Source organism: Phacochoerus africanus, chromosome 11, assembly GCF_016906955.1.
Source record: "Phacochoerus africanus isolate WHEZ1 chromosome 11, ROS_Pafr_v1, whole genome shotgun sequence".
Taxonomy (NCBI): Eukaryota; Metazoa; Chordata; class Mammalia; order Artiodactyla; family Suidae; genus Phacochoerus; species Phacochoerus africanus.
In genome coordinates, this window is record NC_062554.1 from 35,694,159 (window position 1) to 35,721,822 (window position 27,664).

The 27,664-nt window shown below is 38.7% G+C and overlaps 1 protein-coding gene across 1 annotated transcript in view; it reads right to left on the bottom strand.

Moving 5' to 3' along the window:
- The window catches only part of CWF19L2 (CWF19 like cell cycle control factor 2), a 94,547-nt gene extending 68,462 nt beyond the window's left edge, over positions 1–26,085 (bottom strand). The window contains 7 exon segments of the mRNA XM_047752561.1: positions 728–821; positions 3,733–3,852; positions 4,892–5,002; positions 13,128–13,201; positions 13,204–13,249; positions 22,686–22,796; positions 25,969–26,085. Coding sequence (XP_047608517.1) covers positions 728–821; positions 3,733–3,852; positions 4,892–5,002; positions 13,128–13,201; positions 13,204–13,249; positions 22,686–22,796; positions 25,969–26,061 — 649 coding nt within the window. The 5' untranslated portion in view covers positions 26,062–26,085.
- Between the last annotated feature and the right edge of the window lie 1,579 nt (positions 26,086–27,664).

Here is a 27,664-nt window from a genome sequence, read left to right on the forward strand (position 1 = left end):
GGTGTAGGTCACAGACAAGGCTCAGATCCCATGTTGCCGTGGCTTTGGTGTAGGCCAGTGGCTACAGTTCTGATTGGACCCCTAGCCTGGGAACCTCCATATGCCTCGGGTGAGGCCCTAGAAAAAGACAAAAGGACAACAAAAAAAATCATTTTCATGAAACTTCAAGCCTTAATACTTTTTACATCTTGTTATGGAATGTAACAATACCAAAACATGATATCTTTACAGAACCATGCTTTGCACCCTTAATTCACTAAAAATATAAACTGAAATATGAAAACATTACCAAATATAAAAATATTTAATCAATTTACTGCCATATTATGATTTAAATAATCCTCCGAAGTACTAGTAATTTAAGTAAGGCCTTAAAAAACTGCAAATATTTTATCAATTCTTTCCCATATGTAAACTGAACCTTCAGTAATAATCCCTAGATGCTCGTAATATGAAAACACACAAATTTCACATGAGAGTCAATACATAACACTGTTTAATAAATATACACAAAGATATAGATATTTCCAGACTTGAGCAAAATCACAGCATCAAGTAGAAATATTTAAATAACTAGTGATAAAATTTAGATTTAATACATCTCAAAATCTGATCTGGATTATTATTTTTGGAATTTATAATACATTTTGCCAACCTACTAACAAACTCTTAGGAATACCAAGTTATAAGAAATGTCTGTGTGGCTACAACCAAAATATAAAGATACCTTTAGCAACTGATGACGCATTACTGTTTTCTGGTGGAAGACCTGTCCCACCATCCTTCCAGTATGGATTCAATTCTCTTTCCAGCAGTCTGGACTAGAACAAAACATTGAGGTCACAATTTTAAAATAACCCCACCATAAAATATATTAATAAATTAAATATGAGGCTCAGTTAACAATTGTAACCTTGGGGAAATAGTTTAAACACTCTTAGGACATGCTCTTTTGTAACCTGCAGAAAATAATGTCCAAATTAACATTCATTCGATGCTTTTACTGTATGCCTCCCATGAATCAGAACTGTGCTAAATACAGAAGATGTAATGAGTCAACATGCCTAGCTCAGCCCTTGCCAGATTATAAGATAATGAGAAATATAGACAATATACAAATAACTATAAGTGGTTTGAAGATAGAAATACCATGTTAAAGCCATACACAATTAAAATTCCTCTCATGCTGACAAATCAAAGACTTTCTAGAGGAAGTAATATGAGTAGTATAAGACCTAAAGATGAGCAGGAATTAGCCAGTTTCTTTTTGGAGGAAAGAGAATATTAAGATGCTCTAGAATGAAAGTATATATTCATAAAAACCTACAAGAAAGAGAAAGCACTGCACTTTTAAGGAACTTAAAGTAATTCAGACTGGTTAAAATTTAGAAGCATGAATGAAGAGTGTAAGAGATGAGGTTGTGGAATAATCAGGCACTAGGCCACAGGAGCCACTTTAAACTGCTATTGGGGCTTTATGATTCCTCTATGAGGTAATCATAAAGATGATCAGCTTTGTATTAGATAAAGAGCAAACTGGTTTCAGAGGGGAGAAATGACTGGAGAAGAGCAACATTAGAAGTAAGAAACTGGGGAGTTCCCACTGTGGTGCAATGGAAACAAATCTGACTAGTATCCATGAGGATGAGGGTTTGATCCCTGGCCTCACCCAGTGGGTTAAGGATCTGGCGTTGCCATGAGCGGTGGTGTAGGTTGCAGACGTGGCTTGGATCTGGCATTGCTGTGGCTGTGGTATAGGCCAGCAGCGGTAGCTCTGATTCGCCTCCTAGCCTGGGAACTTCCATATGCTGCAGATACGGCCCTAAAAGAAAAAAGAAAAAAAAAGTAGTAGGAAACTGGGAGTTCTCTTTGTGGCTTAGTGGGTTACAAACCCAACTAGTATCCATGAAGATGCGGGTTCAATCCCTGGCCTCACTCAGTGGGTTAAGGATCCAGTATTGCTGTGAGCTGTGGTGTAGGTTACAGACATAGCTCGGATCCCATGTTGCTGTGGCTGTGGTGTAGGTCAGCAGCTGCAGCTCTGATTTGACCCCTAGCCTGGGAACTTCCATATGTCGCGGGTGTGCCCCCTCCCCCCCAAAAAGGAGGAAACCAATCAGAAGGTTGTGGCAGTGATCTGGAAAGAGATGACAGTTGCCTAGTCACAATTCAGGTGTCCACAATGTTTCAAGCACTAAGCCAGGCACTGCGGCCATGATGAATAGGACAGGCATAGTTCTTGCCATCAAAGAAATTATAGTCTAGAGAAAGGGGAAAGACAAGAAATCAGTGGCATGAAAGTAAAGGGTGCTATAGATACACATACTAGGGGCATCCAATTTGACGTGGGGGTCAGAAAATGCTTCTTAAAACGAAAAAAGATAATTATTAGAAATAATAATGGGGAGTTCCCATTGTTGCTCAGTGGTCAGAGAATGTGACTAGGAACCATGAGGTTGTGGGTTATATCCCTGGCCTTGCTCAGTGGGTTAAGGATCCGGCGTTGCCATGAGCTGTGGTGTAGATCACAGATGTGGCTCGGATCCCGTGTTGCCGTGGCTCTGGCATAGGCCGGTGGCTGCAGCTCCGATTCGACCCCTAGCCTGGGAACCTCCATATGCCGCAGGAGCGGCCCAAGAAATGGCAAAAAGGCCAAAAAAAAAAGACTCTCATGACCAATCTTTCATAACTTTCATTTATTTGTCCCTCTATGCTGCATTTAAGGTAAATTCTTTAAGACTAACCCCTTGTTCACTAATTCTGTCTTCAGCTATATTCAGTGTGTTGTTTCACCAGTTCTTATTGCTAACTTCAACTCTAATATTTTTCATTTCTAAAAGTTCTTGTTGGCTCTTTCTCAAATTTATTTTGTTATGGAGTTCCTGTCATGGCTCAGCAGTAACAAACCTATCTAGTATCCATGAGGATGCCACACTCAGTGTATTAAGGATTGGGCATTGCTGTGAGCTGTGGTGTAGGTCACAGATGTGGCTTGGATGTGCTGTGGCTGTGGTGTAGGCTGGCAGTTTCAGCTTAGATTCGACCCCTAGCCTAGGAACTTCCATATGCCATAGGTGTGGCCCTAAACAAAAAAAAAAAGAGGAAAAGAAATTCATCTTTGTATTAATCTTTTATCCCTTATTCATATTATCTATGTTTACTGTTACTATATAAAGCTATTAAATATTTCAACAGATAAATGTTTTATGGGTCTGATTTTGTTGTTTCCTGTTTCAGATGACTCTCATTCACAAACCAGCCTTACATTTTCATGTATCCCACAGACCTTAAATCCCATATAACTTGTTTCTGGGAAACGTATGAGGCCTAAATTGACAGTGTAATTTTCTAGAAAGCAACTCGTAGTTACATCTGCCAATCACATCAAGTAACTACTGACTTAAAAATACTTTTTATTCTTACCTTGAAGATTTTCAGACCACTAGAGGTAACACAGTTCAAGTCCTAAGCCCTCATAAATCTAAACTATAAACCAAAGTACGGATGTACACAACCATATATGTCCGAGATTTATAAACATAATATACATTTAAAATGATTTCATAAGGATAACTTATTTTAAAAGAACTTGTATCACATTTCATAGTTGCTACCACTCATTTTATTAAACATTACAAAAAGTAACACCCTACAAGTGAAAATGTATTTATATAAATGTCTTTTCAGTTAAAGCCAAATTAGAAAGTTAAAGCATTTCAAATATTTTCTTACCTGTTCAAGTGCTTTAGTTTTCTCTTGTTCTATTTTCCTTTTAGTTTCCTTTTCAGTTTTCAGTGATAATGATGACACGGTTTTAACAGACATAAAATCAACAGTCATCCATTCATCCCTCTGTTAAAAAAAAAAAAGTAGTCACTTCATGGGATGGACTGGGACTTTGGGGTTAATAGATGCAAACTATTACATTCAGAATGGATAAGCAATGAGGTTCTACAGTATAGCACAGGGAGTTATATCCAGTCTCTTGGGATAGACCATAATGGAAGAAAACATGAGAAAAAGAATGTATATATATATATATATATATATATATATATATATATATATATATATATATATATGCCTGGGTCACTCTGCTATACAGTAGAAATTGACTCAACACCATAAATCAACTATACTCTAATAGAAAATAAATTGAAAAAAAGAAGTAGTCACTTCAATCTAAACTAACTAGAACAACATTAAACACTTAGTAATAAATCAGAGACTTATGAAACCTGGATTAAATTTCATTTGGCTGTATAACTTGAAGCAAGTTTCTTAGTCCCTCTAAGTCTTCTTTCCCCTATAGAAATGGCTAAAATACCTACCTTTCAGGAATGTTTTAAGGAAATAAGAAAGTTGACTTAAGGCATCTAGTCCAATGCCTGATGCACAAGAGGCACTCACTCAAACATTAGTTCTTTTCACTTTTCTTTTTCTACTGTTTCTAACAGCATTCTTTCTCAGCCATATGAACTATAACCTCAAATCTGTGAACTATTCAACTATAAACATTGCTAAGAAAATTATGGCATAAGGTGAAGGAAAAGAAAAACTGTGACTGAACTATACTGAGTAGAAAGTGTAGAAAGGTCAAAGAGACTTAACAGCACAAAGCTTCAAGTAGATAAGGGGAAAAGTGCCACTTTCCTACCAATAACCAGAGACAGGAAACCCTGAGGGACTTCAAGAGGGATACAGGCCTACTTTCTCACAGGAGAAGAATGGGAGTCCAAAGGCACAGCAAATAGCATTATTGCTAAAATTACTCATAAAAGTATATTGTTTACTAAGTCTAATTTTTCTCCAGAATTATAATAATCTTTCATTTTAACATTCATCTACTTTTGTAAGTTCATACTTCTTTACTTAAAATCAAGTGGCTTACCTGAATAACTTGGTTATCTTCTTTTTCTGACCTTTCATCTTTCACTTTCCAGGCCTTTTCCTTGACAGAAGTCTGAGTGGGAACAGCCTCAACCCACTCATCTTCAGAGCTCTAAGAATATTTAGCATGTAAGTAACATTCTCAAATTTACATATTTTCATATCAAAATTATTTGTAGGTACACTCTTCCTCATTTTCTCACCCTTAAATATCGATGCTGTTTGGGATTCCATTCTTCGCCCACTCTACATTTTAATCTCTAAACATTCTCCTTGGGCCATGATGGCTTAAACTACCACTAACTGTGCTGATACCTTTGTAATCGATCTATCCATTGTTTCAGCAGTTTAAACAACTGCCTACAATATTTGAAAGCCATGCTGAATGCAATAAGAACAAAAAAATAAACCTATCATCTTCTTCCTCAATATTTATTCTTCCTTCTGTATATCTGAATTAAGCTACCTGGCATCACCAACCACCCACAAGTCAGGAATCTCAGGATCATCTTATCCCTCCCATCTAAACCTACTATTCTCGTTTCCAAAATAATTATCAACTATACCATACAGTGAACCCCAAATAATAACCATGGATGTTCACCTACATCCCTGGCCAAAGCTGACTGTTTCAGAGGTAGGTACGTGAACCAATTCATTTCAATCTTAAGTCACTCTCCAGGAATTTGGAATCAAGTTTAAATGATTTACTCTACAACTAAGGAGAACTGGAAAGGCATTGGTAGAGATCATTTCTGTTATTAGGAATAGAATCCAGCAAAAAATTAATCTGTATCAAAAAAAAAAAAAACCCACAAAAACAGAACTCAGGGGGGGAAAAAAGGAAGATAGCAAAAAAAAAAAAAAAACAAAAAAACAAAAAACAAAAAACAATCATTCATGACTAATCCCAGCTATTCCTAAAACCCAGCTGCACTCCTATATGTCCTGTGAGACTTTTGCACTCTAGTAATAAATGCCCACCTTTGCGGGGCGGTGGGGGGTTAAACCAATTTAAATCTGGTTTCTGTTTATCTACAACCAAGAGTTTCAACTAATATAAATCCCCTTCTCTCCATTCCTAAAGCGGCAGCCCAAGATCAGATCAACTTATCTCTCACCTAGACAAATGGAATAACCAAATTAGTCTCCAGAACTCCAGTCTTTTCTGCTCCCTTTCCTTCCTCAATCCTCACCCTAAATATATTTAGAGTAATAAAAAGGACACATCTGACCATAGTACTCCTCTTCTATGATTCCCTATCACAAAGACTACTGTTCTCCCTTTTATTTCTTACCAATAGAACACAACTTTATTTGGATATGTAAGGTATCTCCCTTGCTGGAGAATAAAGCCCTATGATCAAGTCTCCAAAGAGATGGAAATGAAGGAATTATGTAGGACTTTCTGGAAGTTAAAATAAAGAGAGCATCCTCTTTCCTGTTATCTAGACTAAGAGGCAACATTTTAAAAATAATGGTGGAGAAACACTAGCAGCCTTGATCCCAGACAACCACACTAGCACTAAATTACTTACCTGATTTTTTTTTTGTCTTTTTGCTATTTCTTTGGGCCGCACCTGCGGCATATGGAGGTTCCCAGGCTAGGGGTCCAATCGGAGCTGTAGCCCCTGGCCTACGCCAGAGCCACAGCAACGCGGGATCCGAGCCACGTCTGCAACCTACACCACAGCTCACGGCAACGCCAGATCATTAACCCACTGAGCAAGGGCAGGGATTGAACCCACAACCTCATGGTTCCTAGTCGTAGTCATTAACCACTGCACCATGACGGGAACTCCTGATTTCTTTTATATGAAGGAAAAGTTAGCTATTTACGTTCTATACATTTTATAGTAACCATGGCTATTCTGTGGTTTTCTAATAAATACAACTGAACCTAATTAGATGATACAGTCCCACTGAATAAATCAAACTTCTTAGTTTTCAAGGTCCCATCAACTCTTAGTTTCATCTCCATTCATTCTCCTCTTGTTTTATAATCTAACACTGTTAAGTTGCTTATAGTCATATTTACACACACACACACACAATTTTACACCATGTTATCTCTTACATCCATGCCGTTGCTCTTTTCTCTCACAATTCCTTGTGCACACACACTTCTATGCACCTGGCTGATTCTTACCTGTCCTTTAAGTCTCAAATCAAGCATCATTTCCTGAATAAACCTGCATATGAAATTCCCCTTCCCTCAATACCTTGAAATGCCATGGCATCATGAAATAACATACTGAAATTATGTATCTATCTAACTAGAAACTGAGTTCCCAAATTGTTCAGGGGAAAAAAAATCCATATATTTATTTCTCCCAATATCTAAAAAATGTATGGCAAAGAACTGGCATTGAATGAATGTGAATGAAAATTAACTGAATTTACTTTTTCTACTCTTCCAATAGACCTAGTCAGAAAATTTAAGCAGCAGCCTGCATTTAAGCATTAAATACCAGGCACTGAATGAAAAAAACATCAGTGATACAGTTGGTATTCATTTACACAACTATGATACCTGGACTATTCTGTACAACTCTCCTGCCTCCATCCCCTTGCTATTAATTTTGTTGCAAATTTTCTCTATTATTAACACATATCATCACTTAAACATGATTTACGTTTCCCTCTCCCCATGCTAGGACATCAGTCCTCATGCTGATTTTAGTTTCAATCCTCTATCTTACCTTGAAGAACTCATAAACCATCAATGTGCCTCTTGCCCTAAGACATCTCCCAGGAGTCTTCTTCTCACGTATGTCCATCATAATTAAACACACTCCTAATCCCACCTAACATTTAAACTTAAATATGGAACTAAGATAGTTTCATGGCTGCACTAGCCATGAAAAAAAAAAAAGCCACATCAGACTAGAAATACACAGAAATGGAACTAAAAATAGAAAATAGAAGAAATAACTATTTTTAGACATTGCATCTCAGTAGGGCAGGACTATGATCCCTGAGAAAATGGAAACAAATGGGATGAGTGCTACAATTACACTCTACTGCTTTATGCCCGGTGGCACTTTCTAGACCATGGTGCGAGAGGTAATCACACCCAATGTGACAATCTCACTGAGCTAAGAAAACAATTTTAACTTTGATGGCTGAAACAGAGTATCCATGAAAAGGAAGCTACATAGAGAAAGAACTCCAGAAATCTATGTAAGACCTGCAGCATTTTTTTTTTTTTTTGGTCTTTTCTAGGATTGCACCCACAGCATATGGAGGTTCCCAGGTTAGGGGTCTAATCAGAGCTGTAGCTGCCGGCCTCCACCACAGCCACAGCAACAGGGGATCCGAACTGCGACCTACACCACAGCTCACAGCAATGCCAGATCCTTAACCCACTGAGCAAGGCCAGGGGTCCAACCCACAACCTCGTGGTTCCTAGTCGGATTCGTTAAACACTAAGCCACGACAGGAACTCCTGTAGTCTTTAACTCAATACCAAACTGTACATACTTAACGCTGCAAATCCACAAGACTATACAAAGAATAACTACCATGGAAGGAACAGTTACCAGAGCACTGTAAGCAGAGCAATCCCCAGAGCTCACAAAAGGCTAGAAAATGTTCTAGTTCTTACCAACCAGAATGGAGAAATCTCCTTGAATATGTAGGACAAACAGCAGAGAAATCACAGAAGTTAGGACTCAGCATGTTTTACTAGTAAGGCTAAACCATCCCAAAAGTACTGGCTATTAAACCATCCCAAAGTACTGGCTATTCCAGAGGTACACAAGCAAAACTTAAGCACAAGCCTTGAAAAGTATTAAGCTAATGCACAAGTAACTAACTCCCCGCCAAAAGAAAATGCAACACCCTTTAAAGGAAGTCGGTAATATCCAGGAGTCGCCACATAACTTTCACAAGGTTCAGCATCCAATTAGAAATTACTAGACGTTAAAAGCAGGAAAATGGGACCCGAAGACAAGAAAAAAAATCAGTTAATCAAAACAGAACAAGAAATAAAAGATAATGACATAGAAAACAAGAACTTTGACACACCTATTATAAATATGCCCAAGGAAAGGAAAGCATGAACAAGAGTCAAACTGAAGACATAAAAAAAGACCCAAGTGAAACTTCTAATGGTAAAAAATATAGTAACTGAAATGAAAACTTTAATGAATGGGGAAAATGCCAATTAAATATTACAAAAGGCTGTGAATTAGAACCTAAAGACAGAGCAACAAAATGTACCCAAACCGAAGCACAGAAAAGGCTAGAAAGAGGAGTTCCCATCGTGGCTCAGTGGAAATGAATTTGACTAGCATCCATTAGGACGCAGGTTCGATCCCTGGCCTTGCTCAGTAGGTTAAGGATTGGTGTTGCCGTGGGCTGTGATGTAGGTCACAGATGTGGCTTGGATCCCGCATTCAACCCCTAGCCTGGGAACTTCCATGTGCCACAGCTGCAGCCATAAAAAGAAAAAAAAAAAAAAAAGACAGCACATTTGCTCACCAAGGAGAGACATGCAAGACAATGGAACAGAACAGAGTCTAGAAATTAACTCACAGATGTATATGTTCAATTGCATTTGAAGCAAAGGAGCCTGGAGTTCCTTTGAGAAGCAGTGTGTTAAGGATCTGGCATTGTCACTACCGCAGCTCAGTTGCTGCCGTGGTGTAGGTTCAACCCCTGGCCCAGAAATTTCCACATGCTGTGGGCACAGCCAAAAATAATAATGATAGTAGTAGTAATAGTAGCAGTAAAACAAAGGAGCATAATAAGCAATTTAAAGAATGGTTAACCTTCTCAACAAATGACACAGGAACAAGTGGAAATCCACATGGAAAAACCTAAACTTTGATGCTTACTACATACCATAAACAAAATTAACTCAAAGGAATCACTGATAAACAAAAAATCCAAAACTACAAAGCTTCTAGAAAAAACATCCTCAGATTCAACCAACCAACCAACCATGGATTGTACAGTACAATTTCTTGAAAAAGATGTAGGTATAAATGGACCTGTGCAGTCCAAACCCATGTTGTTAAGGGCCAACTGTAACTGAACAGTCATATAAAATTCTAGCACAGGGAAAACTAAACTATAGTGTGCCAAAGAAGATACGTGGTTGACCAATTCCAGACGGGGGAAAGGAAGGACTGACTGCAAAGAACCATGAAGAACTTTATGAGGAGTGGCAACGTTTCGTGTCTTAACTGGCAGGGTTAAACAGGTGTGTTCACAGCCACTATGGAGAACAGTTTAGAGATACCTTAGAAATCTATACATAGAACTTCCATATGACCCCACAATCCCACTCTTGGGCATCTATCCGGACAAAACTCTACTTAAAAGAGACACGTGCACCCGCATGTTCATTGCAGCATTATTCACAATAGCCAAGACATGGAAACAACCCAAATGTCCATCGACAGAGGATTGGATTCGGAAGATGTGGTATATATACACAATGGACTACTACTCAGCCATAAAAAAGAATGACATAATGCCATTTGCAGCAACATGGATGGAGCAAGAGAACCTCATACTGAGTGAAATGAGCCAGAAAGACAAAGACAAATACCATATGATATCACTTATAACTGGAATCTAATATCCAGCACAAATGAACCTCTCCTCAGAAAAGAAAATCATGGACTTGGAGAAGAGACTTGTGGCTGCCTGATGGGAGGGGGAGGGAGTGGGAGGGATCGGGAGCTTGGGCTTATCAGACACAACTTAGAATAGATTTACAAGGAGATCCTGCTGAATAGCATTGAGAACTATGTTTAGATACTCATGTTGCAACAGAAGAAAGGCTGGGGGAAAAATGTAATTGTAATGTATACATGTAAGGATAACCTGACCCCCTTGCTGTACAGTGGGAAAAAAAAATAAATAAATAATTTAAAAAAAAAAAAAGAAATTGGAAATTAACCAACTCAGGAAATATCATATCGATGAGGGAGAATGATTGGAATAAACTGCAAAGAACAGTCAAAAAAAAAAAAACAGGTGTGTTCATTAAATAGTATACTTAATAAAGAGTTTTTATTATATGTAAATTGTACCCAAACAAAGCTGACTTCAGAAGTTAGAAGAAAAAAATAAAAGAGATCTTGACAAAGTCAAGATATGCTTTCCAACCTCACATGGATCCTCAACTCTTCCCAGCAATTTATTTGCTTCTTTTATTATCTAACCAAAGTTGTTTCAAATTTACACTATTTCCTCAATTCCTCCATCCTACTTCTACCCCTAAGCTGTCTTCTCAGATGATGATTTTTCCTCTACTTCACAAAGGAAACAAAGAACATCAAGCAGAAACAAGATCAGTAGGGAGTTGATTGTGATGCAATCAGGCTAGTATCCATAAGGATGCAGGTTCAATCCCTGGCCTCACTCAGTGGGTCAGGGATCAGGCGTTGCCATGAGCTGTGGTGTAAGTTGCAGATGCAGCTTGGATCCTGTGTTGCTGTGGCTATGTAGGCCAGAGGCTGTAGCTGCTTCTACCCCTAGCCTGGGAACTTCCATATGCTGCGGATATGGCCCTAAAAAAGCAAAAGAAAAGAACTAACAAGCAACAAGATCAGTAATTTGCTCCCTTTCTTATTTATCTGCCACCTCTTCTTTATTTACCTATATTTGTATACATCTTTACTACTTCCCTCTTGGCTCAGAAGAGAAGGTGCTTCCTACCACATGGGATCTTGCTCACTCAAACTTGGCATTCTCCTCAATACTATTTATCCCTCTCTGCCTAAAAAATATTGCCTCAAAAAGACCTCCCAACTTATCTGACTGCCCTAGCTAACCTTATGGTTTTCCTTCCCTTCATTGTTAGTATAAGCTTCTCTCTCCTTTTTCAGTCAAACTCAATGTGATGTGGGCACTGAGCATTCATTCAAACTTCTCTAAAACATATGTTATATAACTTAATAGTTATGTTTAAATGTACATGCTGTATGTTGCAACAAAAAGACTTATGTATATTCCAGAAAAGAACAACGGCAACAACAAAGAACAGGCACGTGATCTCCAATTAAGGGAAGCAAGTGCCCTTAGTTAAATGACATAAATGTTTAGTCACCCTGGCAGATACATCCCCTGGGCAGTGTGATCCTTGCATAAACTACTAGAAGCTTTAAAAATCCACTGAAATAAACAACTCATTATATCAATTTCTTTTTGGGGAAAAGATCACTTACTTTTACCAGATTCTCAATGGGGTCAACAACCCAAATCCACAATTGTGGAAATCATGCCTCTATCTTTTTTTGCTTTTAAGATTTTCTAACTCCCTTTGCCCTGAGTTATATTCAACAACAAAAAAATTTCTTTATAATATTCCTACCATTACAAAATATGCTATAATATTCCCACCATTACAAAATATGCTGGCTACTCAACGCAACTATCCAGCTGTATTTCTCACTATGAATTAAGATACTGCATTCTCAAATAAGATAGGCTTTTATAAGCCAATTATCATCTCAGGATATACTGCCAAAATTTTAATTTCTGAAACTAAAAGAGGGCAAGACTGTGAAATATGATGATTCAACTAGGCATGTACCTAGGTATACTCAAAGTATATATGCCTAGGTATACTTCAGACTATATCTCTGAAGATCATACCTAGGAGTCTAGTCTAGCTCATCACCCACTAAGCACAATATACCTTTTTTTTTCCTGAAAATAAGCATGAAGGTTTGGCATGCTTTCCTTTGGTCTGTGAGTATTATCATTGACCCAGAATTCTCTTCCTTTTTGCCCCAGAGATAAAAATATAAATACAAAAGATTTTAAAGACTTAACAGTTAATTTCTACAAAAACAAACCCAGAAGTAACAAACTCTCAAATGTCTTAGCATTCTTTTCCCATATTTTATAGTAACGCTCTTTCCTGCTTATCCTTCTAATTTTCCTACTACTTCTACTTATGTCTTTTACTACCTGTCTGGCTCCACAATGTCGATATTCTTTTTCCTTTTCAATTTCCCTAGGCAATTCATCCATTCTAATGGCTCCAACGAGCAATGATGCTCAAATGGTATCTCCATTCTCCTACCTTTCTCTGTAACCTAAGATTCATATATTTGCTATTCCTTTCACATCTCCAAGTAGATGTCTCCCAGGCATTTTTATATCCTAACTAGTAATACTGTCTAAGTTCTGATATATATGTATTAGGTTCCTATATGCTGGTCCTTTAAATATAATTTTCTCAGGTATCTGCTTTAGTTTTAGTTCATACTTACTGATGAACTGTCAGTTGACTCACTGTTTTTTTCATACTTGTGTTTCTTGCTCTTTTTTTTCTTCTCTTTCTTTACTTTTTGGAATGCTTGTCTTTTTTCTTCTTTTTCTTCCCAGAGTGTTCCTATAAATAATCATTTTGAAAAAGAAAAGAATTTAATTTTCACTCACTTTATTTATTTTATTTTTTTTTGTCTTGCCTTTTCTAGGGCCTATCTTGCAGCATATGGAGGTTCCCAGACTAGGGATCCAATCAGAGCTGTAGCCGCCAGCCTACGCCAGAGCCGCAGCAATGTGGGATCCAAGCCACATTTGTGACCTACACCATAGCTCACAGCAATGCCGGATCCTTACCCACTGAGCAACGCCAGGGATCGAACCCACAACCTCATGGTTCCTAGTCGGATTTGTTAACCACTGAGCCATGACAAGAACTCCCCATTTTCGCTCACTTTAAAAGGAAGTATTTTGAGCAGTCCTCATTGTGGCCGAGAAGAAATGAATCCAACTAGGAACCATGAGGTTGCGGGTTCAATCCCTGGCCTCACTCAGTGGGCTAAGGATCTGGCATTGCTGCAAGCTGTGGCGTAGGCCAGCAGCTGTAGCTCTGATTAGACCCCTAGCCCGGGAACCTCCATATGCCGTGGGTGCAGCCCTAAAAGAAAAAAAAAAAAAAAAAGGATTTTTGAGTGGAGATGGGATCAAGATGGTGGAGAAGGACATGGAGCTCACCTTCCTCCACCAACATCAAAAGAAAAAAATCCGTCTACAAGAAGAACTAGGAGTTCCCGTTGTGGCGCAGTGGTTAACGAATCCGACTAGGAACCACAAGGTTGCGGGTTCAATCCCCGCCCTTGCTCAGTGGGTTAACAATCCAGTGTTGCCCTGAGCTGTGGTGTAGGTTGCAGACACGGCTCGGATCCCAAGTTGCTGTGGCTCTGGCGTAGGCTGGTGGCTACAGCTCCGATTCGACCCCTAGTCTGGGAACCTCCATATGCCGCAGTAGCGGCCCAAGAAATAGCAAAAAAGACAAAAAAAAAAAAAGAAAAAGAAAAAGAAAAAAGAAGAACCATACTGGGAGTTCCCGTTGTGGCTCAGTGGTTAATGAATCTGACTAGGAGCCATGAGGTTTCGGGTTTGATCCCTGGCCTTGCTCAGTGGGTTAAGGATCTGCCATTGCCGTGAGCTGTGGTGTAGACTGCAGACGCGGCTCGGATCCCGAGTTGCTGTGGCTCTGGTGTAGGCTGGTGGCTACAGCTCCGATTCAACCCCTAGCCTGCGAACCTCCATATACTGCGAGAGTGGCCCAACAAATGGCAAAAAGACAAAAAAAAAAAAAAAAAAGAACCATACTGACAGACATTTACAGAGCACTGGCATAAGACCTCAAGACTTGTAAACAGGAAAAGAAAACCTCCACATACTGGGAAGAACAAAAAGGGAAAAAAAAGAGAGAAGAGAAAAAAAGGAAGATAGTTCAGAGCTTCTGAAAGAGAGCTGTAAAGAGGAAAGGAACCCACACACTAGGAGGCCACCTAACTGTTGGGTAGATCAGGTAGGTCAGCCAAGACGGAGGGACCTCAAAGCCTCTGAGAAAAGTGAGGCAGCCAATCTGAGGGGCGCAGAGCAAAGAGAGAGCTGCACAGATGATGGGTACAACCACCAGGTACAACACAGCCTGAGACACACAGACAGTGGCTGGGAGCTAAGCTTTGGGCTCTGGAGGTCAGTTCTAGGAAGACGACTCTGGTTGGCTGTGTGCAAACAGACTGAGGAGGTCATGGAGTGGTGGGCCACAGCTGAAGGAGTGTAGGAGGAGGCCTGGCCCACCAGAGAAGCGAGGCACCATTGTTGGGGAGTTTGAGAGGAGAAGGGTGGAACTGCCGCAGGAAATCTTTTCTCTGCACATATGCAGACTCTCAAGCAGTGGGGCACCTCCTACACAGACTACAGGGGCAGGTGCAAACCACCCCAGCCATCTCAGACTCCAGAGGTAAGCGGGCCCACTCCCACTAAGGGTCCCATGACAATGCATCACCTGCAGTCCCAGTCACCTCTGATGACAATGCCATGGAGGGCCCTGCAACAAGTGCCTGCCATTGATTCCACCTCCCTAGGAAGCCACATGCCTCACAACTGCCTCTGCCGAGGGCACTAGGCACCACCCTCATCTCCCTGAGGGTTAATGCCACTGCCAAAGGACCAGGAAACTGACAAGGTCCAGAAACACTGCCCATTCCCCCATGCCCTGGAAGCACATGCAAGCTGTACTCCTGGACACCCATGATCAAGGAGATAAGAGCCTTCACAAACTGTGTAAAGAGACAGCAAGCATCCAAACCAAAAGCAGCCCTCGTGCCAAAAAAAATAGTAAATGCACACAAGCTACCCAGGTTCACTCCTGCATATAAATAGCCCTCCAGGACTATAAAACATAATTGTTTTCCCTAAATTCACAGAGTGAGAAAAATATAAGCAAAATGAAGAGGCACAGGCATGATTCCTGTTTAAAAGACCAGAGAATTCCACAAGAGGAGCAAACAATGAAACAGACCTATGCAGTCTCAAAGATGCTGAGTTCAAAAAGCAGGAAACGGAAATGCTGATGGAATTAAAAACAGCTATCAAGGGTAATGTGGATTACTTTAAAAAGGAACTAGAAACTATAAGAAGGGGTCGAGAAAAATTACAAAATTGTTTGCAGAGACAAAAGCTGAGCTAAAGGCATGGAACAGCAGAATGAATAATGTAGAGGGATGAACAAGTGACTTGGAAGAAGAATAATGGAAATTACTCCCTCAGGGCAGAAGACAGAAAGCCAAATGAAAAAAAAAAAAAGAACACAAAATAAGAGTTCTATGGGATAATATAAAGTGTGCCAATCTATGTAAAACAGGGATTCCAGAGGAGAAGAAAAAGAAAAGGGACTTGAAAATATATTTGAAGAAATTATGGCTAAAAACTCTCCAAATCTAAAGACAGAAACACCTATCCAAACACAGGAAGCACAGAAGGCCACAAAAAAGTTGAATCCAAATAGACCCTCACCAACACAGATTATAATACAAATGGCAAAGCGTGAAGCTAAGGAGAGGATTCTAAAGGCATCCTGAGAAAAACAGAGAGTTAATTATAAGGGAACTCCCATGAGGCTATCAACTGATTTCTCTATATAAATGCTATAGGCCAGAGAGAGTGGAAAGATATGTTCAAAGTTCTAAAAGGGAAAAATTGCAGCCTAGAATACACTACCCAGCAAGATTACCATTTATAATAGAAGAAGAAATAAAAAATTTCTCAAACAAACAAACTTAATACAACAAGAATAAACGTATCCTAAAGAACTAATGAAAGGTCTCTTCTAAATAGGAAAGAGAAGTGGAGTTCCTGCCATGGCGCAGTGGAAACGAATCTGACTAGGAACCATGAGGTTGTGGGTTCGATCCCTAGCCTTGCTCAGCGGGTTAAGGATCCAGCATTGCCATGAGCTGTGGCGTAGGTTGCAGATGCGGCTCGGATCTGGTGTTGCTGTGGCTGTGGTGCAGGCCAGCAGCAACAGCTCTGATTTGACCCCTAGCCTGGGAACCTCCATCTGCCGTGGGTGCGGCCCTCAAAAGACAAAAAAAAATTAAAAAAAATAAATAAATAAATGGGAAAGAAGTAAGAAGAAACAGTATAGAGAAAATCACAATCAGAAAGTAATCACTTAAATAAGGCAGTATACAGATCTAAAAGGAAAAAGAAAAAACTACTGTAAAAGCAATAACACACACAAACAATGGCCAAAGGATAAATAGGAAGATGTAAAAAAGGACATCAAAATCATAAAATGTGGGAAGGAAAGTAAGAAAATCTAGACTCCTTTTTTTTAGAATATGTTTGAACCTATATGACTATCAGGCTAAGCAAGCAGATATAGGAAGGGGTTAACATACTTGAAAAACAGGGAAATCACAAATTAAAACCAAACAATACATTCACAAAACTAAAAAGAAGAGGACACAAGCATAAAATAAAAGGAATCATCCTGGATTGGGAACTTGGGGTTAAGAGATGCAGACTCTTGCCTTTGGAATGGATAAGCAATGAGATCCTGCTGTAACACTGGGAATTATATCTAGTCACTTATGATGGAGGATGATAATGTGAGAAAGAATAATCTATACATGTATGTGTAACTGGGTCACCATGCTGTACAGTAGAAAACTGACAGTACACTGTAAGCCAGCTATAACGAAAAAAATTAAAATCATTATATTAAAAAAAATGAAATCATCTAACCAAAAAAAGAATGGAACAAAGGAGAAATATAAAATCAACTGGAGAATAAGATTCAAAATGGCAATAAATACATATTTATCAATAATTACCTTAAATATCAATGGACTGAATACCCCAGTCAAAAGACAAAGAGTGGCAGACTGCATTAAAAAAAAAGAACCTACAATATGCTGCCTACAAGAGACTCACTTTAGAGCAAAGGACACATATAAACTGAAAGTGAGAGGATAGAAAAAGATATTTCATACAAATGGAAATGACAGGAAAGCAAGAGTCCCAATGCTCATATCAGACAAAATAGACTTTAAAACAATGGCCAAAAAGAAAGATAAAGAAAGATTCTATTTAATGATAAAAGGATCAATTCAAGAAGAGGATACTCATCAACATATATGCCCCTAATATAGAAGCACCCAAATACATACAACAAATACTTAATAGATATAAAGGAGAAACTGATAGGAATACAATAATAGTAGGAGACTTTAACATTGCACTCACATCAATGGACGGATTCTCTAGACAGAAAATCAATAAGTCAACAGAGATCCTAAATGACACAAAAGAACAGTTAGATTTAAATTGATTTTTCAGGGCATTACATCCAAAAAAACCAAAATATACATTATTTTCAAAAGCACATGTAATATTCTCAAGGATTGACCACATACTGGGGCACAACTGACCTCAATAAGTTTAAGAGTACAGAAATTATTTCAGGCACCTTCTCTGACTGCAGTGGCATGAAACTAGAAATCAACCACAGGAAAAGAAATGAGAAAAAACTGACTACACAGAGGCTAAACAGAATGCTACTAAAAAACCAATGAGTGAATGAGGAAATCAAAAGGGAAATTAAAAAATATCTTGAGACAAACAACAATGAAAACACAACCATACAAAATCTATGGAATGCCAAAAAAAACAATCCTTAGAGGGAAGGTCATAGCGACAAAGGTCTTCCTCAGAAAAGAAGAGAAATCTCAAATCAACAACCTAACCACCTAAGAGAATTAGAAAAAGAACAAACGAACCCAAAGTCAGCAGAAGGGAAGAAATCATAAAGATCAGAAAGGAAATCAATAAAATGTTCAAAAAACAACAGAAATAATCAATAAAACCAAGCACTGGTTCTTGAAAGGGTAAACAAAATTGACAAACTTCTAGCCAGGTTTACCAGAAGAAAAGAGAGAGCACCCAAATAAACAAAATAAAAAATGAAAAAGGAGAAATCTCAATGGATACTGCAGATATACCAAAAGCCATGAGAATACTATGAACGATTATACGCCAAAGAATTCGACAATCTAAAAGAAATGGACAACTTTCTAGAAATATACAACCCACCAAAACCAAATCAGGAAGAAATAAATTATTTGAACAGACCAATCATTAAAATTAAATTGAATATGTAATTTAAAAACTCCCCACAAACAAAAGTCCAGGACCATAATGCTTCACAGGCAAACTCTACCAAATATACAAAGAAGAACTTATATCAATCCTTCCTAAATACTTCCAAAAGACTAAAGAAGAAGGAATATTCCCAAAGACATTCTTTTTTTTGTCTTTTTTTTGTCTTTTTGCCATTTCTTGGGCCGATCCCTCGGCATACGGAGGTTCCCAGGTTAGGGGTTGAATCGGAGCTGTAGCCACCGGCCCTACACCAAAGCCACAGCAATGCCAGATCCGAGCCGTGTCTGCAACCTACACCACAGTTCATGGCAACACTGGATCGTTAAGTCACTGAGCAAGGCCAGGGATCGAACCCGCAACCTTATGGTTCTTAGTTGGATTCGTTAACCACTGCGCCACAACGGGAACTCCCCAAAGACATTCTATGAAGCCACCATCACCCTAATACCAAAATCAAAGACACTACCAAAAAACAAAATTACAGGCCAGTATCTCTGATGAATATAGATGCAAAAATTCCCAACAACATTCTAGCCAATTAAATCCAACAACACACAAAAAAAGATCATATACCATGAACAAGCGGGATTCATCCCAAGTTCACAAAGATAGTTCAACATATGCAAATCAATCAATGTCATACACCACATTAACAAAAGAAAAGTCAAAAGCCACATGATCATCAGATCAAAAAAGCATCTGACAAAATCCAACATTCATTCATGATAAAAACTCTTACCAATATTGAGTATAAAGGAAACATCTCAACAAAATAAATGTCATTTCTGACAAACCCACAGCCAATACTCAATGAAGAAAAGCTGAATGCATTCCCACTAAAATCTGGAACAAGGCACGGATGCCCACTCTCACCACTTTTATTCAACATAGTATTGGAAGCCCTAGTCACAGCAATCAGACAAACCAAAGAAATAAAAGGGTATCCAAACTGGAAGAGAAGAGGTAAAACTGTCTCTATAGGCAGATGACATGATACTATATATAGAAAACCCTAAGGACTCCACACAAAAACTACTTAATATGATCAACAAATTCAGCAAAGTAGCAGGATATAAGATTAACATTCAGAAATCAGTTGCATTTCTGTACACTAACAAGGAAATATTAGAAAAGGGATATTTAAAAAAATACCATTTAAAATCATACCAAAAAAAAAAAATACATGGGAATAAACCTGACCAAGAAGGTGAAAGACTTATACACTGAGAACTATAAAACATTAATCAAGGAAATTAAAGAATATTCAAAGAAATGGAAAGATATCCCATGCTCCTGGATTGGAAGAATTAATATTGTTAAAAACGGCCATACTACCCAAAGCAATCTACAGATTTAATGTGACCCCTAATTACCCATGACATTTTTCACAGCACTAGAACAAATAATCCAAAAATTTATATGGAACCATAAAAAAAACCCAGAATTGCCAAACAATCCTGAGGGAAAAAAAAAAAAAAAAAGCAGGAGGCATAACTCTTCCAGAGTCCAGACAATATTACAAAACTACACTAATCAAGACAGTGTGGTGTTGGTAAAAAACAGACATACAGACCAATGGAATATAATAGAGAGCCCAGAAACAAACCTGGACACCTATGGTCAATTAATCTTTGACAAAAGAGGCAAGAATATAAAATAAGAAAAAGACAGTCTTTTTAGCAAACGGTGCTGGGAAAACTGGATAGCCATGTGTAAATCAATGAAACTAGAACACAGCCTCTCACCATACACAAAAATAAACTTGAAATGGCTTAAAGATTTAAACATAAGACAAGACACTATAAAACTCCTAGAAAATAACATAGGCAAAACATTGTCTGACATAAACCATACAAATGTTTTCTTAGGTCAGTCTCCCAAGGCAACAGAAATGAAAACAAAAATAAACCAATGGGACCTAATCTAACTTACAAGCTTTTGCACAGCAAAGGAGACAATGAACAAAATGAAAAGATAACTTATGGAATGGGAGAAAATAGTTGAAATGATGCAACCGACAAGGTCTTAATCTCCAAAATATACAAGCAACTTACACAACTCAATAACAATAACAACAAAAAACAATTGAAAAATGGGCAGAAGATCTAAACAGACATTTCTCCAAAGACATATGGATGGCCATTAGGCACATGAAAAAACGCTTAACATCACTAATTATTAGAGAAATGCAAATCAAAACTACAATGAGATACTACCTTACACAGTAAGATATAGCTATCATTAATACATCTGCAAGAACAAATGCTGGAAAGGGTCTGGAGAAAAGGGGAACCTCCTACACTGTTGGTGGGAATGTAAATTGGTACAACCACTATGGAAAACAGTATGGCAGTTCCTCAGAAAAGTAAAAATAGAATTATTGTATGATCCAGCAATCCCACTCCTGTGCATGTACCCAGACAAAACTTTCAGTGAAAAAAGATACATGCACCTCTATATGTTCACTGCAACACGATTCCCAATAGCTAAGACATGGAAACAACTTACATGTCCATTAACAGATGAATGGGTAAATACATACATATATATACACACACATATACATACAGATATATATATACACCACACACATATATACATATATATACACACACACATACATACAATAGACTACTACTCAGCCATAAAAAAGAATAATGCCACTTGCAGCAACATGGATGAAACTAAAGATTCTCATACAAAATAAAGTCAGTCAGAAAGAGAAAGACAAACACTGTATGATATCACTTACATGTGGAATCTAAAATATGGCACAAATGAGCCTATCTGCAAAACAGAAACAGACTCACAGATGTAAAAAATAGTCTTGTGGTTGCCAAGGGGGAAGGAGGAGGGAGTGGGATGAACTAGGAGTTTGGGGTTAGCAGATGCAAACTATTACATTTAGAATGGATGAGCAATGAGGTCCTACTGTACAGCACAGGGAACTATGTCCAATCTCTTGGGGATAGATCTATGTTCCAAAAAACTTTAAATCTTTCATGAAAGGAGATGAGGAATATGACTAAATAAACAAAATCTTCTAAGAAACTTTAACATGCTTCTATAACATATGCACTAAAAATCATATAGCTAAGATGTCTTAGAAAAATGAGAGAAGTTTTAGTTTTCTTTGTAGATATACTGATAGACAGATATCAAGTAAACACATATATACACAAATATACATGTGTGTGTGCGTGTGTGTGTGTGTGTGTGTGTGTGTGTGTATCCTCTTCAATGGCCCCAAAAGGATTAACAGAAGAGTATTAGCCCCATAAAATATAACAAGAGAGACAGCATAAATTGTGAGAAGGGAAAACAAGGATTAAGGACCCCCCCCCTTAAAATAAATAAATAAATAAATAAAAGTATGACATTAAGCTTAAAACACATAAATTTTTAGATCCATAAGCGTGCTACAAGTGGACCAGAAATTTGAATTTAAGCTTTCAAGTTTTACTGAATTATAGTTGATTTACAATGTGTGAAAATTTCTGCTGTACAACAAAGTGATTTGGTTATACATATACACATATCCATTTTTTTTTTCAAATTCTTTTCCCGTATAAGTTATTACAGAATATTGGGTAGATTTTCCTGTGCTATAAAGCAGGTCCTCATTGACCGTCTATTCTGAAGCTAAGCCTTCAGCCAACTCAGATAACAAAATCTTTCCAATGTCATAATGTCCAAAATATTAAAACATACTACTTCTTCTATATTTGGTAATGCCAACTATGTGATATTCATTCTGTACTTGTAAAAACAGTCTACAAAGTTAATCCTCCAATATTAACTTGAATAAGTACCTAAAAAAAGAGACATATATGCTTACATCAAGTAAGCCTGTTAGTATTCACCTGTGAGATCTGTTCAACTCGCTCATTCACATCAGGTAGCATCCATGTCTCCTCACCCCGAAGTCGTTTAAGTTCTTTACGCCTTTCTTCTTTTTCAAAATTGGCTTTAGCCTAAAACAGTGAAAAAAGAAAAATTGATCTGCATTCTTTTCACAAACAGAAACAGAAACTTCCACTTTCATAAAACATTCTTGAATGAACTCCTTCTTGCCAAGAATTTGCTTCTACGAAAGTGTAAGAGAGATTTAAAAAAAAAAAAAAACAAAAAAGGAGTTCCCATCGTGGCACAGTGGTTAACGAATCCAACTAGGAACCATGAGGTTGCGGGTTGGGTCCCTGCCCTCGCTCGGTGGGTTAACAATCCGGCGTTGCCGTGAGCTGTGGTGTAGGTTGCAGACGCGGCTTGGATACCAAGTTGCTGTGGCTCTGGCGTAGGCCAGCAGCTACAGCTCTGATTGGACCCCTAGGCAGGGAACCTCCATATGCCTCGGGAGCAGCCCAAGAAATGGCAAAAAGACAAAAAAAAAAAAAAAAAATCTCCTCCCACATTACCAATTGCCTTACCAATTATCAACCTCTAGTATAATGAGCTACCAGTCAAGGACAGACTCCTGGGATCTGTTGCAGACCCTTCCCTCTCCCTAAGCTCCCTACCTCAAATGTGACTTGAATCTCTTTTCCCTTCACTATCCTACTGATAATGCCTGATACTTTTGTAACTGTTAGGACACTGTCAAACTGCAATATCCATACCTGTTATAGTAGGCAGATAGTTAGGCATGAGCAGAGAAGGGGGAAATGGGGCCAGACAGCAGGAAATCATGTATCATGCTAACAGCAGGATCCATGGGTGGGCAAAGAAAAGTGGGGGAGTTCCTGTCATGGCTCAGCAGTTAGTTAACAAACCCAACTAGCATTCATGAGGATGAAGGTTTGATCCCTGGCTTTGTTCAGTGGGTTAAGGATCTGGCTTTGCCGTGAGCTGTGGTGTAGGTCACAGATGAGGCTCAAATCCTGTGTTGCTGTGGCTCTGGCATAGGTCAGGGGCTACAGTTCCGATCTGACCCCTAGCCTAGGAACCTCCATATGCCATGAGCGTAGCCCTAAAAAAACACATGCAAAAAAAAAAAAAAAGAAAGAAAAAGAAAAGCTATAACGGAGTTCCCATTGTGGCTCAGCAGGTTAAGAACCCAACTAGTATCCATGAGGATGCAGGTTCCATCCCTGGCCTCACTCAGTGGGTTAAAGATCTAGCATCACCATGAGCTGCAGTGTAGGTCGCAGACACTGCTAAGATCCTGGGTTGCTGTGGCTGTGGCGTAGGCCTACAGCTGCAGCCATGATTTGACCCCTAGCTTGGGAACTTCCAACCTCCAGACTAATAGGAAACTACACCTTTTGGGGTGATAAGTGCCCTGGAGGCTGACAAAGACAGGTGGGAAAAGATGCAACTCTCCAATGTCCAAATATAATCTGTTCCTCATTACATTATAATAAAATTAGCTATATGGATAAGAAGTATCCATCATACACTGATGCCATGACACTTCCAATAACGACAAAAATCCCTCCTCCCTTCGGGAAGGTGAAACTGGGATGAAAATTAAGGAATACGACACCCCAAACTCCAGCCATACAATTGGATTCCCCATATAACCGGTGTGCCAAAGAAAACATGGGGCAGCTGCTCACCTCTCTGCAGCCTCTCCTTAAGAGCTGTATTTCTCACTGAAGTAAATCCTCACTTTTCATTCTTAATTTGTCTCATTTCTGAACTCTTTCTGTGACAAGAAACTAACCTTTGGGAACATACTCATACACCGAAAACGCTTCAAGAAGAATCTCCTTTCTGAAAACAAATGATCATAATCCTAATAATTTGTCTCTCTCTCTCTCTCTCCTCTCTCTCTCTCTCTTTTTTTTAGGGCCACACAGTGGCATATGGAAGTTCCCAGGCTACAGGTTGAATGAAGCTGTAGCTGCCCGCCCACATCATAGCCACAGCAACTCAGGATTTGTGCTGCATCTGTGACCTCACCACAGCTCAGAGCAACAGAATCCTTAACCCACTGAGTGAAGCCAGGGATCGAACCAGAGCCCTCATGGATACCAGTTAGGTTCCTTACTGCTGAGCCACAGCAGGAACCTCACATAATGCTAATTTTTATTCATCTTTTCAACAACAGTCATATAAAGAACTTCCTAGGAGGCTGTTCCTGCCTTTTCATTCTCTCCCCAAATTTCAAAGCTGGGTTTGGTTCTTCTCCCTCAGTGCATAGCTCTACCATAAAATTTATCACAGCTTACAAACTCTACTCCCTCCAACAACTGCCTGAAACATCAGAGACAAGGATGAAGGGTATTTATTACACACATATATTATACCTACTGAAACAAAGGAACTACACGAAACTTTCACCTGTCCAAGACTTTCTGCCTTCTCTTCCTCTGTAAAATTTTACTGTAGTCATTATACTTCTCCTCCTTGTTCTCCTTTACCGGCTCCCTCTCATCTGCATTTAAACTCGTTTTAAACTCTTTCATCTTAAAACAAAAGCCCTCACTTATGGCACCATACATTTTTCTTTAACCACAACGTCTCCCCTTCATTGCCACACTTCTTACATCTTGTCAGATAATACAGTAGTACAGTTTACTTCCTCCACTCTTTACGTTATCTCCACGCATCTCAATGAGAAATACAAGGATTCTCAACCTTTTTCGGGGGGCTGAATTCTGAGTCTCTTGTCTCAATCCTTGTATAGATCAGTAAGGGATTACAATAAGCCAACACAAACAGGTTAAAAAAAAAGAGCGGGGGGGTAGTGAAACGGTAAAACACTTCACTCTAATATGCCTTACATGTGCTCCTGAAAACGGAAACTTTCATTTCAGATACAGCAAGCGCGAGGGCTGAGGCTGTAAAATACTCAGAGAGAGTCATTATAAGTGGTGGAGTCCCAGGGAAGTGAGCAAATCAGGTGACCAGGTGTTAAAAATGTCAAGAATGAACGATTTAAAAGATAAGGAAATTCAGAAGAAACAAGTTTTCCTTAAAAAACAAACATGAACAAATGGAACATGCTTCTGGAGCACCCAGGAGGCAGAGATACTCGAGTTTGTAGGAATTTCCAAAGGGAGACAACTACCTCCACACAACCGGAGGTGAGATACAGCGGAGTGAAAGGGAGAGTGTTGGGGAGGCACGAAAGCCAGAGGTCTGGTTCCCAGAAAGCCTCCGCTCTCGATTCTAAATGGCTCCAAAAGCCCCAAACTGCAGTACCTGTCTCAACACCTCTGCCCTGGCAATCCGGGTCTGTTCCTTACGCTCCTCAATGCTCCTGGCACTTTCAAAACTACCACCGACAGCGGCCATAGTTGTTGTCGTCGTTAAGCTAAGAAGCTGTCGCAAAAATCTCAATTTACGACTGTCGTAATTTAATAAACAAACCTAGACTTCCGACCAGAAGGAGGGGGTGCTGCTCCACCAACGGAGCATGCGCAATTCTGACTGTCGTTTAGTATTCTAGGGACTTGTCCAACTTCCAGGTTTAGAGAGGCCCGGAAGATTAATCTGAGGAGTTGCCTGCCCACTTTCATCTGTTGAGACTGCCCTGATCAGGGTTACTGTTAGTGTACATTTATTATGCACTTTGCACCATACCGACGGCATTCTTAGCTATGTCCTCTTAAAACCACGGCAGTAAATTAGACACTCAGAGAGGTTAAGTACGCACCTCGAAGATTTGCACCAAAGTGCCCTTCCTGCCTAAGAGTTCCCCTGTGCTGGAGGAATGGGCTGAAGGGGAGGCTTACCAGAGAGGCAGTGCACGCTAGCAGGAGGGCAAAGTTGCTTTGAAGAATCAGTGTTTTTCTTTGGTGGATTTTAAGTACAATATATGAAAAAGATGTGAATTTGCATGGCACTTCATAATTTATAGGTGCTTAAAGTGTACCAGTTTTTCTGACTTCATTTGTTTATACTTATCCATTCAAGCGTTTTTTTTCACCACAGCGTGCAATTGCTCCCAAACATAAAACTTTAAGCTCCATGAAGAATAAGACATTCTGAAGCATTAATCAAGTGCTTTGAGAATATAAAACACTGAGCTTATTTATAATCGCAAAGATAAAGAAGGCTGGAGAATATATACTAGTTACTTTAAAAAAAAACATTTAAAATAGTTAACATAAACTAGATTGAGGTAAATATTTTTTTTAAGTTTTCATAAAACTACATTTGTGTTTGTAAGAAGCTTTCCCAGGAGTTTCTACTTCCCCAATCCATGAAAATCTTAACTTTGAGCATTTAGTGTATATTTGTTTGATATACAAAATAGAATGTATTCATTGCATTTTTGTTACAGAAAAGCGATTTTAATTTATGAACTGACCTTGAAATATTTTCTCTACTGTGACCTCACTAATTTTTGTCATAATTAACCTAACTATCATTCAACTCTTTCAGATTCTCTTAGGATTCAGAAAAACATCTGTTAACCCCTTGCATCAATTATGGGATGAAAAAATGGCAATTATAGCAAAATTATCTAACGAAAACTTTTAAACTGTACATAAGGCACAAAAAAAATAGAACAAATAGAGAAGCATAATGTGTGCTTGAGGAAGACTCAACATCATAAAGGTATCAATTGTGCATAAAATATTTTGTAAATATTAAGCAATACAAATAAAACCTCCAGGAAAAAAAAAAAAGTTGGGATCAGGAGGGGAAGTAGAGAGGGTGATGTAGAAAAGTAAGGTAAAGCAAGTTGTTTTTACTAGTTTGCATTTGGCCACACCTAATAGAAATACATGGTTTAATCAAACAAGGTGTAATGTAATAAGGAGCCTGAAGATAGCTAGTCTAGGAACAAAGTTTTTCTCCTTTTCTGCTTTGTAACATTTAGTCTGTAACTTAAGTTCTTCATATTTGCAAGGAATGTATTCCATTCCTTCACATCTGTGCATTCACCTAT